Raw genomic sequence first — 13,526 nt, 5'->3', positions numbered from 1 at the left:
ACATTAAACAAGAATATAAAATGTATTTTCTTTATTTTTTAGTTACATCCAAGTACGTATTCCTTTCGAGGGGACCGAGTTCGGCTTTAAACTTGTCGGAATAACATTGGTTTTTAATTAGCAAATAAAATAAAATCCATGCTTGGAAACGAACGAAAACGTGAAGGAAAACATCGTGAGGAAACTTGCATGCCTGAGAGTTCTTCATAATGTTCTCAAAGGCGCGTGAAGCACGGGGGGTGGACTCAATTTCGATTTTCGGATGGACACTTGCCGATAACCAGCTAAAGGGTTGGTACGGCGTCACCGGGGGAGTGGGGCGAGCGCGAAAGCTCGCCATGAGAAGAGCCCCAGGGCTCGACTACATCAGGGGGAGAGTGGGAGACTTCGTCCCGAGGGTGCCTCCTGCGAGGGTGGTGGTGGACTACGGCCTAAACTATTCTTATACTGAGAGTGGGCCCGCACCCTAATGGCCCGGAAATGGGTTGATAATAAGATAAATATCAGGGTTCACATTTCTATTTTATTTTCCGAACCGTAGCGGCAACACTATTACATCAATGATAATAACAAATAAATAAATATACTACGACAATACACACATCGCCATTTGGCCCCAAAGTAAGCGTTAGCTTGTGTTATGGGTACTAATATGACTGTAAACTATAATCCTACTAATATTATAAATGTGAAAGTATGGATGTTTGTTACTCAATCACGTCGCATGGATTGTACCGATTTGGCTGAAATTTGTTACAGAGATAGATTGTAGTCTGTCATAGCACATAGGCTACGTTTTTTCCCGGAAAATAAGAGTGTTCCCGTGGGAATAAAAAACCTTAATCCAGGCGAACGTAGTCGCGGGTATTAGCTAGTTACATACCTATAAACACCCAGACACTGAAAATCATTCATGTTCATCGCACAAACACTTTCCAGTTGTGGGAATCGAACCCACGGGCTCTGATTCAAAAAGCAGGGCCGCTGTCCACTGCGCAAATCGGCCGTCAATCTATCACCCAATATCTTTGAAAGGCGAATAGAAAAATATAGATAACCGTACATTCTTCGATAGGACAGCCAGGATTACGCCGATAACTATACGCTAGAGATTAGATAATTGGCATTCAGTATTGTCTAGGTATTTCCTTGTTATTCTTCAGCATTCATTGAATTATAAAAGCGTAGCGTAATTGTAGCAAAATTCATTTAAATTAATTGGGAACCAGTAAAGTCAATTCAAACAGACTGACTTGTCTTTTCAGAAGTGCTTGTAAACTATACGCTTGTTTTTAATTAATTTTGAAGTCATATAAATTAGCAAAATAGGTACATTATAAATCATTGGTAATCAAGTGTCGTGCAATGGTTAATAAATAGGTAGTTCTGTTTATTTTTGTAAATCATGAAGGAAGGGAATTTAAAAAGAATGTAAATAATAAATTTATTAAATTTATTTGAAGAAGTACACTTTCCTATCATTTAGGGGTTGTGGTTGCCGAATAAACGACCCCCTCAGCCCTGGTTCCGCAATCAAATCGTATACAATATCCACCATTTTCTGAAAAGAAAAAAAAAGTTCGTATAGAGACAGTTATATTTTTAATAAATTACAGTATCCTGAGTACGAAAAATATATGATTTTTTTTTTTTATCATGACAAGCTATCGACTGAACTTGAATGTTAAATGACAATGCCATCTAAGATAGAAGCAGTTTATGAAAATCATATCACTTATCAGTTTCAACGTAGCATCAAACGCTAAATTGCTTGGCAATAAGGCATTGGCGCCCGAAATCAATTTGAAGTGCTATAATCTTCCTGCTCTTCCCGTTAAGATAAGGATAGTTTTAGTAGCTATTCAATCTGTCATCAGAAGATTTTGGATTAGATTGATTATTTATTTAGTAACTTACTTCAGGTATAAGTCAGTATGGGAATAATTTGCCGCAGCTGATAACTATACTATATGCAAGCAAAGGTACGTAAATATACCTATGTCAAATTCAAAAATATTTTATTCATTTTGACCTATCACAGGCACTGACCTACCATGAACCATTCATGCATATATTATGTTAAGAGTACCATTATGGTTAGGTAAAGACGATTTAATTAAAACTAAAGCTTGGGGGTTATAAACAAGCCCTGATCTAAGAAGAGCCCACGATTAGCAATTTTTTTTTCGACAAGGTTTTTTTTTGTTACCACCATCTCACAGTCAATTAATATTAAGGTACGACAAATATCTAATAGTCTTACCCTAGTAACAGGCAACGCCCTGGCTCTGACCAGCCATAAGATATTTTCAGAGCATGGCGGCATGGTGAGGGAGCCCTGGTAGGCAACGTACTCCTTCATTGGTGGGTTAAAACATGCTAGAGGTTTTGGTAGCATGCCAACCTCTTGATTGGGTGAGTTTTTAGCCCCAAGGAGGAGTTCTTCAAGGCCGTGCTGAGTGTCGTTACTGTACTGCAAGAAAATGCAGTGCATATCCTGTTTAAACGAACTCTGACGTGGGACATGGGTGAAGACACTCATTTACTTAGCCAGGTGTAAAAGTGGGTGGGGGTTTTCACCCACGGCATAGCGTGACCGGTACACAGCAATACAGCTTGGCAGCAGAAATAGCATACAAGCGTACTTCCGCGGACGAGCTGTGTCACGAGGAGCTCTACTACTATTTATAACGCAATGAGATTACCAAGAGATCAATCAAGCAGTAAAAAGATAAAACTAAAGAAATATATTAGATTCCTAGAAAAAATAAACGTGTTACAAATTCTTATGATTCGGCGGATCTTAAGGTAAAGTGACACTTGACGTGTAAAAACAAATCATTTCTTTTTTAAATCTAAAAGAAAAATTAAAAAAATGATAATAGAAAAAAATACCACACCTTGTGGCAAGAACCATAGACAAATTAGGTTATGTGAGTTGCCTAGAGGAAATCGTTTGGTGGAAGGTAAATGTATGCCTAGGAATGTAATACCTACTAGCGGATGTCAGCAAAACTTTAGCGACGTATTTTATAAAACTCTTACTTTAGGCTTGCATTTCTTGTTGTGATACAATGTTTTTGTATAAAAAGTGTCCTCAAAACATTCAGACAGAATAATTAAAAGTTTAGCACAGAAAAGAAAATGCCACAGTCATAATGAATTCTACACCAGCGTCTTAACATTGTTTGATAGATGCGGAATCAGAACTTTGTTTGATGGCTTTTGACGGAAAGGGATCGCTAAGAAAATTAAAGATTCTGCGACAAGATATTTCTGTGTAAAATGATCTTTTATAATTATTATAACAAATGAAAAGTTCGCTGGGCTTAGAATAATTATAAGAAGCTTAAGTCTTATTAGGTGCTGTCAAAAAATGCAAAGTCTTTAGACAGATGAGTTATATTGAACATGAAATTGTCAAGGGTTTTCTTATCGGTAAATTTTACTTTGTTCTGACAACAAAGTAGTTTATTTAAATTTTTTTTAAATTGGTACGCAAAATGTTCCAAATTAATTAAAAAAGGTTAAACGCGAGAATTGCCGAGAAAATTTGGATGAACATTTTTATTTAACTGTAATTTGATGGAAAAATTCCGTGTAAGTATAAAATGTCTAAAATCTATCTAAAAAGAAAAAAAAAATCTTTTTTTTCCTTTTAAGATTTTCAAGCTACACCCGAACTCGTTTTTCTCGCACGTCCGAAGGTCGGCTGGTAGAAAATGCTTCAGCATGAAGTCTGCCTTTTGTAAAACGTATTTTTGGTTGAGCAATTAAGTAAATAAATAAAATGTTTAGTAAAAATAATGTTTAAGAATAAATAAATGTCTTTTAGCTAAAATGCCAGAGTAATATTGGTTTTTTTTTACTTCAAATTATATTATATTATAAAAAAACAATTCATATTTATGCCCCATCAATCAAAATGACTTGATTTTTATAATTTTACACGCTTCACTTGTATGTTTGTTTGTAACCGAATTCTTTGGGCGCGATTTTGACCCACTTTAAACGGTCAGATTTCTTACAAACTATGTAGACATATCGAGGACCGATGACAATACACTAATCTGAAAAGATTATTCCAATTTTCACTATAAAAAATAAGATTTTTTACTAATTACTACAGCGCCATCTAGACTAAATGTAAAAACCCTATGGCGTTCGCGTACCTAACAAATTCCACAGAAAACATTAAGCTACTAGATGGTAGAGGGCGTTAGCTATTACTTTTTAATGGCCTGTTTTAAATAATAATTAGAACTTGCATTTCGAGAGACGGGCACACTGAATAAAAAAGAAAATATTTTATCTCTTTAATGGTGGATGGGTTACCGATTAATTTTGCTCTAAGAAAAATAATACATCAAGAAAAACTAAAAAAAATCGCTATTATGAATAAACTAAAAGAAAGAAATTAGTTTAGTTTTTTATACCAAGCGTGTTTTTTTAGTTTGTTTGAACTATTTAATTATTTATTAGTGTTTTTACGTTTTTATATGAATTTTAATTTTATAAAATTTTTTCGATTTCAAGTTAGCCCTTCACTGCAATCTCATCTGGTGGTAACTGGTGATGCAATCTAAAATGGTAGCGGGCTAACCTGTTTATGGTTATATTTAACCCATACCCCTAATTGGTATCGTACCCCTATTGACGTCGTACTGGAACTCTACATTTATTTATACTCTTTATTTGCACCCAAATAAAAATACAGAAGAATTAAAAAAAAACACACACAGAAGCAGCATACAAAAGGCGGCCGTATCGCTTCGTAGCTATCTCTTCCAGGTAACCTTAGGATAAGGAAAACAAAAAGGATAACAGACTGCAGGTTGTGCATATTAAAAAAAATACATAATATAATAAATATAAAAAAAAAATAATAATAATCTAATATATACTTTAACATATCATAAATACATTAATAACAGTAAATACTATTACAATTCGTCTTTAATGTAAACTATACGTTGTCTGGCGATAGTTATTTTTAGTAATAATTGATGTACTAAGATTGTCCATAGTTAGTGGAAACCCATCGACTATAAACGCATCACTTTGCAGTCTGCAGAGTGTCGCCCTGAGTCCGTCAATCTGAGGCGGAAATAGGTGTAAAGCCTGTAATTACACCGGCAACCACACGCTTCAGACCGGTTTCTGCCATCGTGTAGCAATGCTACTTAGGGGCAGAAATAAGTATGGCTGTAGAACTTCCCCGGACGAGCTCTGTCACGAAAAGCTATACTACTCCTACAACTAACTAACCAGCCGCGGCCGAAGAATCCCAGATAGTACCACAGAAACAGTTAGTTTAGAAGTCAACGAACCCAAGACCTCTCACTTATAAGACAAAAATGTTTTTCTCATTATACCTTGTAAAAGTTTACGATACCAAGTATCGCTTGGGCGTCCCGAGGCGTGGCTTTGATAGCGTCCTCAAGCGTTTTGTGCTCAGCCGATATATGGATGACTTGGCTCTCTAGGGGGTATTGCAGACCCCCTATCCGATGCTCGGAGGGCCAACGGAGGGTTACCGAGTGGAACAAATATCGGCGGCTGTGAGCCGCGCCGCCGTATACGACGGGTTGACGATTGCATTCCCACTCGCCGGAGAGAACGACTGGAATGAATTCAAATTGCATTTGTACGTCGGCTTCAGAATTCTCATTCAACAAGAATTGAACTCTGTCCATGCATACGTATAAAGCACCTTGATTCGTCATTATATTGTTAAATGAGATTTGCAAAAATAATCAATCTTGTAGTAATTTAGATTTACGTGTTAGTTTAGCCAGACGAAGTTCACACGTAATCATTTTTAATAATGGAATACACGACATCGCACCGGACTGCTAAATTCGTTTGCGGCACGTCTTTGTCGATAGGATATTAAAAGGCTACGGCCGAAGCCTCCCATTAGACTAGACCAGAGAAAATATAGAAGTCATAAATTCCAAAATTGCCCCTGCCGGAGATCGAACCAGGGACCTCCCACCTAAAACCACAGCGCTTTCTTCACCGGGGAGGTCGTAAAAATTATGCTGCGTGTGGCTAGTGTCTGAGTACTGAGTCGATCGTACACAAATCTCGAAACAAACTTAAATTAAAAGTGGAGCGCTCCCTTTCAAAATGTTCTCTTTTCACAACTATCTAACAAATATCATGCATATGGTACATACTTAAGGCCCAATCCATTAATATTACGTCGTACGTTAAGAATAGGGTCCACATTCATCCTTGGTACATTTTGACAAGGGACGACGTTATCCACATTAAATATCAAAGCATTAAAGGATCATAAAATGGCGGGACATATTTTGCAATACGATCGATCCTAAAATGGCAGTTTTATCAGCGTATTCAGCGTACGAGTTATTCAGCGTCATTAGAACCATAATATAACAATATATCTTTCATATTGCATTACAACATTACAGTGTGCGTCGTGAAAAATAAAGAATATTTGTTTGTCTCAGTTCAACGAACAAATGGTAAAAAAATCTAAATGGCTTCCAAGGAGCCTTTCTTATGATCAAAATCTCTGTTTCGGTAATAAAACGTATTAACACTGTTCCAACAGTTCAACAGTTTCCACACCGGTTCAACTCCAATTTACGAGTGGATAACGAGCCATCAACCATTCTTCAGCTCGATATCAACCATTATAATAGTACAGAATTACGAGCGACACGATATTACCTATTAGTTTCTTGTTTCCATATAAGTGACGTGTACCTTTTATGGAAATAAATATCTTTTAACCAAAACCTACTTACTTTAATTCGGCATTAACTGTCACTGCAGGAGTAATAGTTGATGCCGAGTAGAAATGATAGTTTATACGGGACTACATCAGCGATCTTCTACATCGCACCAAGTGGCGTTCCAATCAAGAAAAGCTGCGCGCGCGGAATCTCGTATTGCAAGAATACCACGTCGCACCTCCCAACTGGCGCCTGGGCAGGGTCAGTGAACTTTACCAAGTTTCTGATGGAGGCCGCCGGGTAGCTGATATCCGTAACGCAAGAGGAGTAGTGCGAAGAGCGTTGAATCGCATTTGCCCATTCCAACTGAGTCTTAAACGCTAGTCGTTTCAGAGGGGGCAATTTATGTCAACGCCAATGACAGCAAGACCATTAAGCTGATAGTGTGGACTAGTGCCTAAATTCTGTTATTCTAGATTGTTTATGGTCAAATTTTCTGCAAGATTTTGTCGTTTATTTCTTATTAGTACCTGTAATTTTTGAGGACCTGCTCGTGTGCTGGTTCAAGTAACCAACATCAGTGGAATTAAGTAGTTATACTCGTAAATCATCAAATCTTACGCCGTTTGCCATCATTCTTCAACGTCATATTTTTTGGTACATCATCATAATTGAGGAAAGAAAGTTCTCTGCATCCTTTGGTATTTATTAGTCCCACGGGTGGCAGGTCGACTGGCGACTGAGAATGGCCTCCGCAAGCTGGATAGTATTTTTTCCATTTTGATTGATCTGTAAAAGAAAAGACGAAAGTATTGGTGGAATACTTTTGGCCGGCCGATTGGCGCAGTGGGCAGTGACCCTGCTTTCCGCGTCCAAGGCCGTGGGTTCGATTCCCACATCTGGAAAATGTTCGTGTGATGAACAGGAATGTTTTTCAGTGTCTGGGTGTTTATCTGTATATTATAAGTAAGTATTTATGTAAATTATTCATAACAATATTCAGTCATCTTAGTACCAATAACACAAGCTATGCTTACTTTGGGACTAGATGGCGATATGTGTATTGTCGTAGTATATTTATTTATTATTATTATACATTTTTTTTAAGGATAATGAAATCCACCTATCAATTAATGAATGAATGAATACACTTTTATTATACAACAATAAAAAAATCAATTTGGTAGCCGTATCGCTAAGCGAATTTTTCAAGGTTATAGGGGGTGTGCAATAGGTATCCCCTAGGGAGGGAGATATGTATATATATACTAGCGGACCCTAGCGCCATCTGTCGGGCTGATGTGTGAATCTAAGCCATCCAGGGTGCCATCCAAACGCATACCAAAAAATTCATTCAAATCGGTCCAGCCGTATAGGAGGAGTTCAGTGGCATACACACACACACACAAGAAATATATATATAAAGATTACATATATATACAAATAAGTTATAAACATACATTAAATAACTACCCATAATTAATATAATCTACCAAAAATTATATAAAAAACGGAACTATCCTTACTACTACGTATTATATATGCGAAAGTGTGTTGGTTTGTGTGTCCTCTCAATCCCTGACTTTGCAAACAATCCGACCGATATATTAAACACTTGACTCCCTAGGGGGTACGTATTGCAGACCCCCTATCCCATGCTCGTTGGGCCAACGGAGAGCTATCGAGTGAAACAACTAAGCTAACAATCTACTTGAATTTCGCCAGAGCTTTAGTTGGAAGGACGGAAAGTAACGTTTCCACGGGATTTGTAAAAAACTATAATAAACGTTTACAAATTTAAAAATCTATGTAGGTGTATTAAGAGCAATTCACTTGCGTTTGCCAACAAAAAACTCGAAATTGATGGACCGGGTTGAACATATTTATAAATTTGATTTGATAATCTTAAACAAAGTCATCAAGAATCAGACAAGTATTTTTGTTGTAGCCACTTCAGATTACTTTTTTTCAAACAATAAATAATATTGGTGATTTATACCTTTGTAACTCCATTTTCTTTCTTTTAATACTGTTTTATCTGAAATTATAAAATTATGTTATAATCAGATACTAGCAGTGAGCTTTCTAGTTACATATTACATCAATGGGTAGTACCCATACTAAGCTCAATTAACGTTTTTTTTTCATTAACTCCTATTCTTCAAAGAGTTCATTCACCCTAGTCATCGTATCAACCTATTACTGGCCCACTATAGGAAACGAGTCTCCTCCCACAGTGAGAAGGGGTTAAGGCCGTAGTTCCACCACGCTGGCCCAGTGCGGATTGGTGGACTCCACACACCTTTGAGAACATTCTAGAGAACTCTTAGGCATGCCGGTTTCCTCACGATGTTTTCCTTCACCGTTGAAGTGATTTTTTTTTATAAATACTACGACTATACACACATCACTATCTAGCCCCAAAGTAAACGTAGCTTGTGTTATGGGTACTAAGATATCTGATGAATATTTTTATGAATATAATACACATAAATACTTATAATATACAGATAAACACCCAGAAACTGAAAAACATTCATGTTCATCACACAAGCATTTTCCAGTTGTGGGAATCGAACCCACGGCCTTGGACGCGGAAAGCAGGGTCACTGCCCACTGCGCCAACCGGCTGTCAAATTGTAATTGCCTAAGACGCACATAACTTAGATAGAGGTGCGTACTGGGATTCGAACTCGATCCCCCCAATGTGAAGTCTTACCCACTGGGCTATTACCCTAGTATATAAAGGAAAATGTGCGTGAAATGCACATTGCATAATCGGAGAGGTCAATATACCTACTACTAGAAGCTGTGCTGTCACAAAGTGTTCTTGAAAACTAAGCTTTCACAGACGAATTTGGCCTGTTTTCGTTATTTCTAGTGAAAAAGCAAACAGTTTGCGCTGAACGTCCGAAAAAGAGATAAAAAGTGACGGATTTTCTGTGGGCACGGTAGTGCACCAAAAGCCAAGTGAAGAGCATAATTACTTTACTTTCTTATTCATCTCATTTTTATGGAACTAGTAAAAAACAAAAAACCGAACTCTTTTCTACTAACTAGATTTTTAACGGGGCTGTGCTGTTTATTACAAAAATTGATCTTCTTTTAACGTAACCACAGTTCTTACCGCGAACGAACAATAAAAATACATACGCATCTTTTTCGTGGTCTTGCTTTGCTGAAAATTCTCCTGAAATTGTGTTACATTCTGAAATAGATAAAATAAACAAAGCTTACCAACAAATTGTTATAGTATTGTATATGACACGTAAACAGAGCACGAAATATATACATTTTAAAATTAACGAAACTGTTAGCATTTTCCTAAAACTGACGCACCTATTTTTGACCAGTTTTTTTCTGGGGAGGGGATGAGTGTTTGACGATTTACACCATAACTCCAACAAGTTATTACCGATTTAAATAATTATTTTTGTACTATAGAGGTTATAATATTTATTTGTGTTTAATTTTGCCCAAACTGTGGTTGTAGATAGAGGACAGAACTCTTCAGCTGACAGCAGCAAACCCCTCATTTGCGGCTTAGCGATACTGAATACTTAATTTTTTTTTTAGATCTACAACTAAATTTCATGCCACATCAAGAAACAAAATCAAACGCAGATGAAGTCACGGGCAACAGCTAGTAAAAATTATAAGATTACCATAGCCTGTAGTATAATATTAACATAGGATTCGAAGGTCATTACTTAAGCCCACCCACGCTCATTGCCGAAGCGTGGTAGTTCCAAGCTCTCGATCCTTCTCTCCTATTATAGACCTGTTCCCAGCAGTGGGACAATAATAAGGCACAATGATAAAGCAGTAAAAATGAAAACTAACGAAATCTCGTGCATATCTTGACCATGGTCTGGTTTGGCCGCTCGGCAAATCCGTCGGAAAGTGCAAAACCCACACAGCTTGCGGCTTAAAATTAAAAAAAAACTAATTTGCATTAAAAACGGTCACCTAAAATCTGTTATTTGAACACATGATTGCAGTATTAGATATATTTTTTGACGACCTCCCTGGCGCTGCGGGTGACCCTAACAAGTTAACCCGTAACTCTTTTAGTCTGCCAGTAGTATAAGTCAACCGTAAAAGATAGATCTCTCCTGTCGCAGACTGTTTTTTAGAACTTTTAAAGCGGAACAACTTTGTGATACATGTTTATATATAAACTTCAGCCGTTTACGCAGCGGAAGCTCTCAAAAGGAAAAGAAAACCCCAATTTTGAAACATTCTTAATTGGTGTTATGCTTCTACTGGTCTCTGCGTGATGATATACAACGTGTAAATGAAAACCAAAACAATACTTCACATGCTTTAGAGGTACATTATGTACTGTCTCTGAGACTTATCTGTTAAACCGAAAACCTAATAGTCTTACAGTAAACCACTGCCACAGTTTTTACTGCAAGAAATCAGATACAGTTCCAACATCATATGCAAGATTAAAACCATATGACTCCTGTCACTCTGTTAGGTATGCATCGCGTAGCGTAGGCACTATGCACGTGTCAGTCTTTTATCTTCAATAGGGTTGTCATAAGTAAACAATTAGAATGTTTTGAATTCGTTTGTATGGAAAAATAAATATGTTACTTTTGATTTAAAATTGTATAAGGTGATTCCATATGAAATATACTGATGCACCTTTAAATATTAGTGCTTCATTCTGTTACACGTTGTATAGCCTATAGCATTCTTCGATAAATGGGCTATCCAACACTGAAAGATTTTTTGGAATCGGATTAGGATTTCCTGAAAACATCGCGTTCAATTCAACAAGCAAACTCTTCTAAGGTTAAGCTAAATTTTAACTGTATAAACACAAATGCTGACATTGTACCTTTCCATACATCATTTTGTCATGTGCTTCATTGTTAAGCTGCTTCTGTATGTCATCTGCATCGTCTAGTAAAGTATTAGCTCGGGTGGACGATTGGTCTTTCGTGCTCTCTGTTTCCAAAGTGAAATTATGTTTAGACACGAAATCATTAACTACACTGCAGACCCACCGTACTCATTGACGTATGGTGGTCTTTTTATGGTTTTAATTGACGGACCAAGAACTATGAACAGAGCGACAATGCATGCAAGGAACAAATGTTGATATAACATGGAAGCGTACAAACCGCTTTGCATCTTCGTTTCTGATTCGCACCGCAAGGATCTGAAATGCCTTTCCAGCTTCCATTTTCCCCAGAACCTACAATATGAGTACCTTCAAAACAAGAGTGAATAGACACCTTCTAGGCAAGCGCGCTCCACCTCACACTGCATAAAAATTTACCATCAGGTGTGATTGCAGTCAAGCGCTCGTCTATAAACATTAAAAAAATCGACTTATGTGCGTAGTTGTGCCAGAAATTAAACCGGCAACAATGCCCTTCAGACCGGAACAACAATGCTGCTTGGCGGCAGAAATAAGCATAAAGGTTGTACCACCACGGACGAGCTCTAACACAAAAAAGCTACTGTTTCGTTGACCTCTGGTACGTGATAAATGAAAACATGGAATTTGGCACTTCCAACAAAAGACCTATCTATGTCCAGAATTAGACGTCTATTTGAGACGATGATGATGATTGTTGAGATGATCAATCAATCAATCAAAAATACTTTGTATCACTCATGCGGGGAAAGTAGTATCTTGACGCTCGCTGTTGCGGTTGAAAAAGAACCGTTTGCCCATTTTAAAATTTGAGTGAAAATTATTCTTGGCACACGCAAATTGAGGTTGACGCGTCTGACAGTTTAATTTAATAAATAAAATTGTAATTAAATTAAAATTAGTTTAAAAACTTTCCCCGCATGAGTAATACAAAATAGTATGTGCAACAAGTGCGACATCGATTACCCACTCAAGCGAATGACCGCACTGGCTTCTCTCGTGCGTTCAACTTCGCTTTCGTGGGCAATCGACAACTTGCCGCATTAGTTGCACAACATACTATTATTGCACACAAGAAAAATGAATAAAAGAGAACAAAGGTACAAGTCAAATAAATTTGTGTAACAAAGGCGGCTTATCTTATCACTTATAGTGATTTCTTCCAGGCAACCATTATGAGAAATTGGCTCAAATAGCGGTGCGCTACAAAAACAGTACATATATAAAATAAAATAAAATACTATATGGTAAAATAAATAATACTAAAACTATATATAATAATGTTAACGGTACAGAAAGTAAATGTGATACAAAAAGTAGATGATGATCATGATGAAGAAACTGTTTGTGATACTAACATTTTTTTTATATACTAAAAAACACTTGGTAGTTTCTTTTATATTTATATTTCATAAAAACTAATAATTAAATTAAGAAACGTGATATACATATCTACAGTGAGCTTCGATACTAACATATAAACCTTAAAACATATTATAAACGTAGTTAAAATGTTATAAAAACTATTTTAAAGTACCCTCATAGCCAGATATCGATATGGTGAAAAGTAAAATACAAGTTGCAGGCACGATATGAATCAACATATGGTAAACATAATATCAACAGTTTAACCGAAATTATAAAAATCTTATTTTCCTGTTTCCACGTAAATCGAACTTCGTGAGTCGTGACTGACACTATGTTAGAAGAAACCGTTACGGTTGCGATAGTAACATAACATTAAAACTAACAGTGACACAGATTCAGTATTTTGACTCGACAAATATTAAACAAAAACCACGAAGTATTTATATCTCAGATTTATTATAATAATCGACCCAAACCCAAATCAATGCCAAAACTACGATAGAAACAGTCTGAGTATCTTATGGATCTACCTGTAAACCTACATACAAATAAAT

At 36.7% G+C, this 13,526-nt stretch overlaps 1 protein-coding gene across 1 annotated transcript; it reads right to left on the bottom strand.

The window, feature by feature from the left end:
- Nucleotides 1–1,453: 1,453 nt before the first annotated feature.
- LOC120626406 (carbonic anhydrase 1-like) lies at nucleotides 1,454–13,275 on the bottom strand. Its single transcript, XM_039893930.1, has 9 exons — nucleotides 13,142–13,275; nucleotides 11,560–11,669; nucleotides 10,551–10,634; nucleotides 9,861–9,915; nucleotides 8,707–8,745; nucleotides 7,329–7,496; nucleotides 5,376–5,623; nucleotides 2,264–2,473; nucleotides 1,454–1,561 (listed from the first exon to the last, which is right to left on the bottom strand). Exons 1-9 carry the CDS (start codon nucleotides 13,206–13,208, stop codon nucleotides 1,454–1,456), a joined length of 1,089 nt encoding a protein of 362 aa, XP_039749864.1. The 5' UTR covers nucleotides 13,209–13,275.
- Nucleotides 13,276–13,526: the final 251 nt, after the last annotated feature.

Source organism: Pararge aegeria, chromosome 9, assembly GCF_905163445.1.
Source record: "Pararge aegeria chromosome 9, ilParAegt1.1, whole genome shotgun sequence".
In the NCBI taxonomy this organism is placed as follows: domain Eukaryota; kingdom Metazoa; phylum Arthropoda; class Insecta; order Lepidoptera; family Nymphalidae; genus Pararge; species Pararge aegeria.
Note: the sequence above shows the minus strand (reverse complement) of the source record. Positions and strands in the feature narration are given on the sequence as shown.

Bases quoted from the DNA above. Each gene is read 5' to 3' on its own strand.
- LOC120626406 (XM_039893930.1), bottom strand. From the start codon at position 13,208: ATGTTGATTCATATCGTGCCTGCAACTTGTATTTTACTTTTCACCATA. The intron at 8,746-9,860 runs GTATGTATTTTT...TTATAATTTCAG, and splicing joins CAAGACCACGAAAAAGATGC to ATAAAACAGTATTAAAAGAA. The intron at 2,474-5,375 runs GTATAATGAGAA...ATTTTCTTGCAG, and splicing joins GTATCGTAAACTTTTACAAG to TACAGTAACGACACTCAGCA.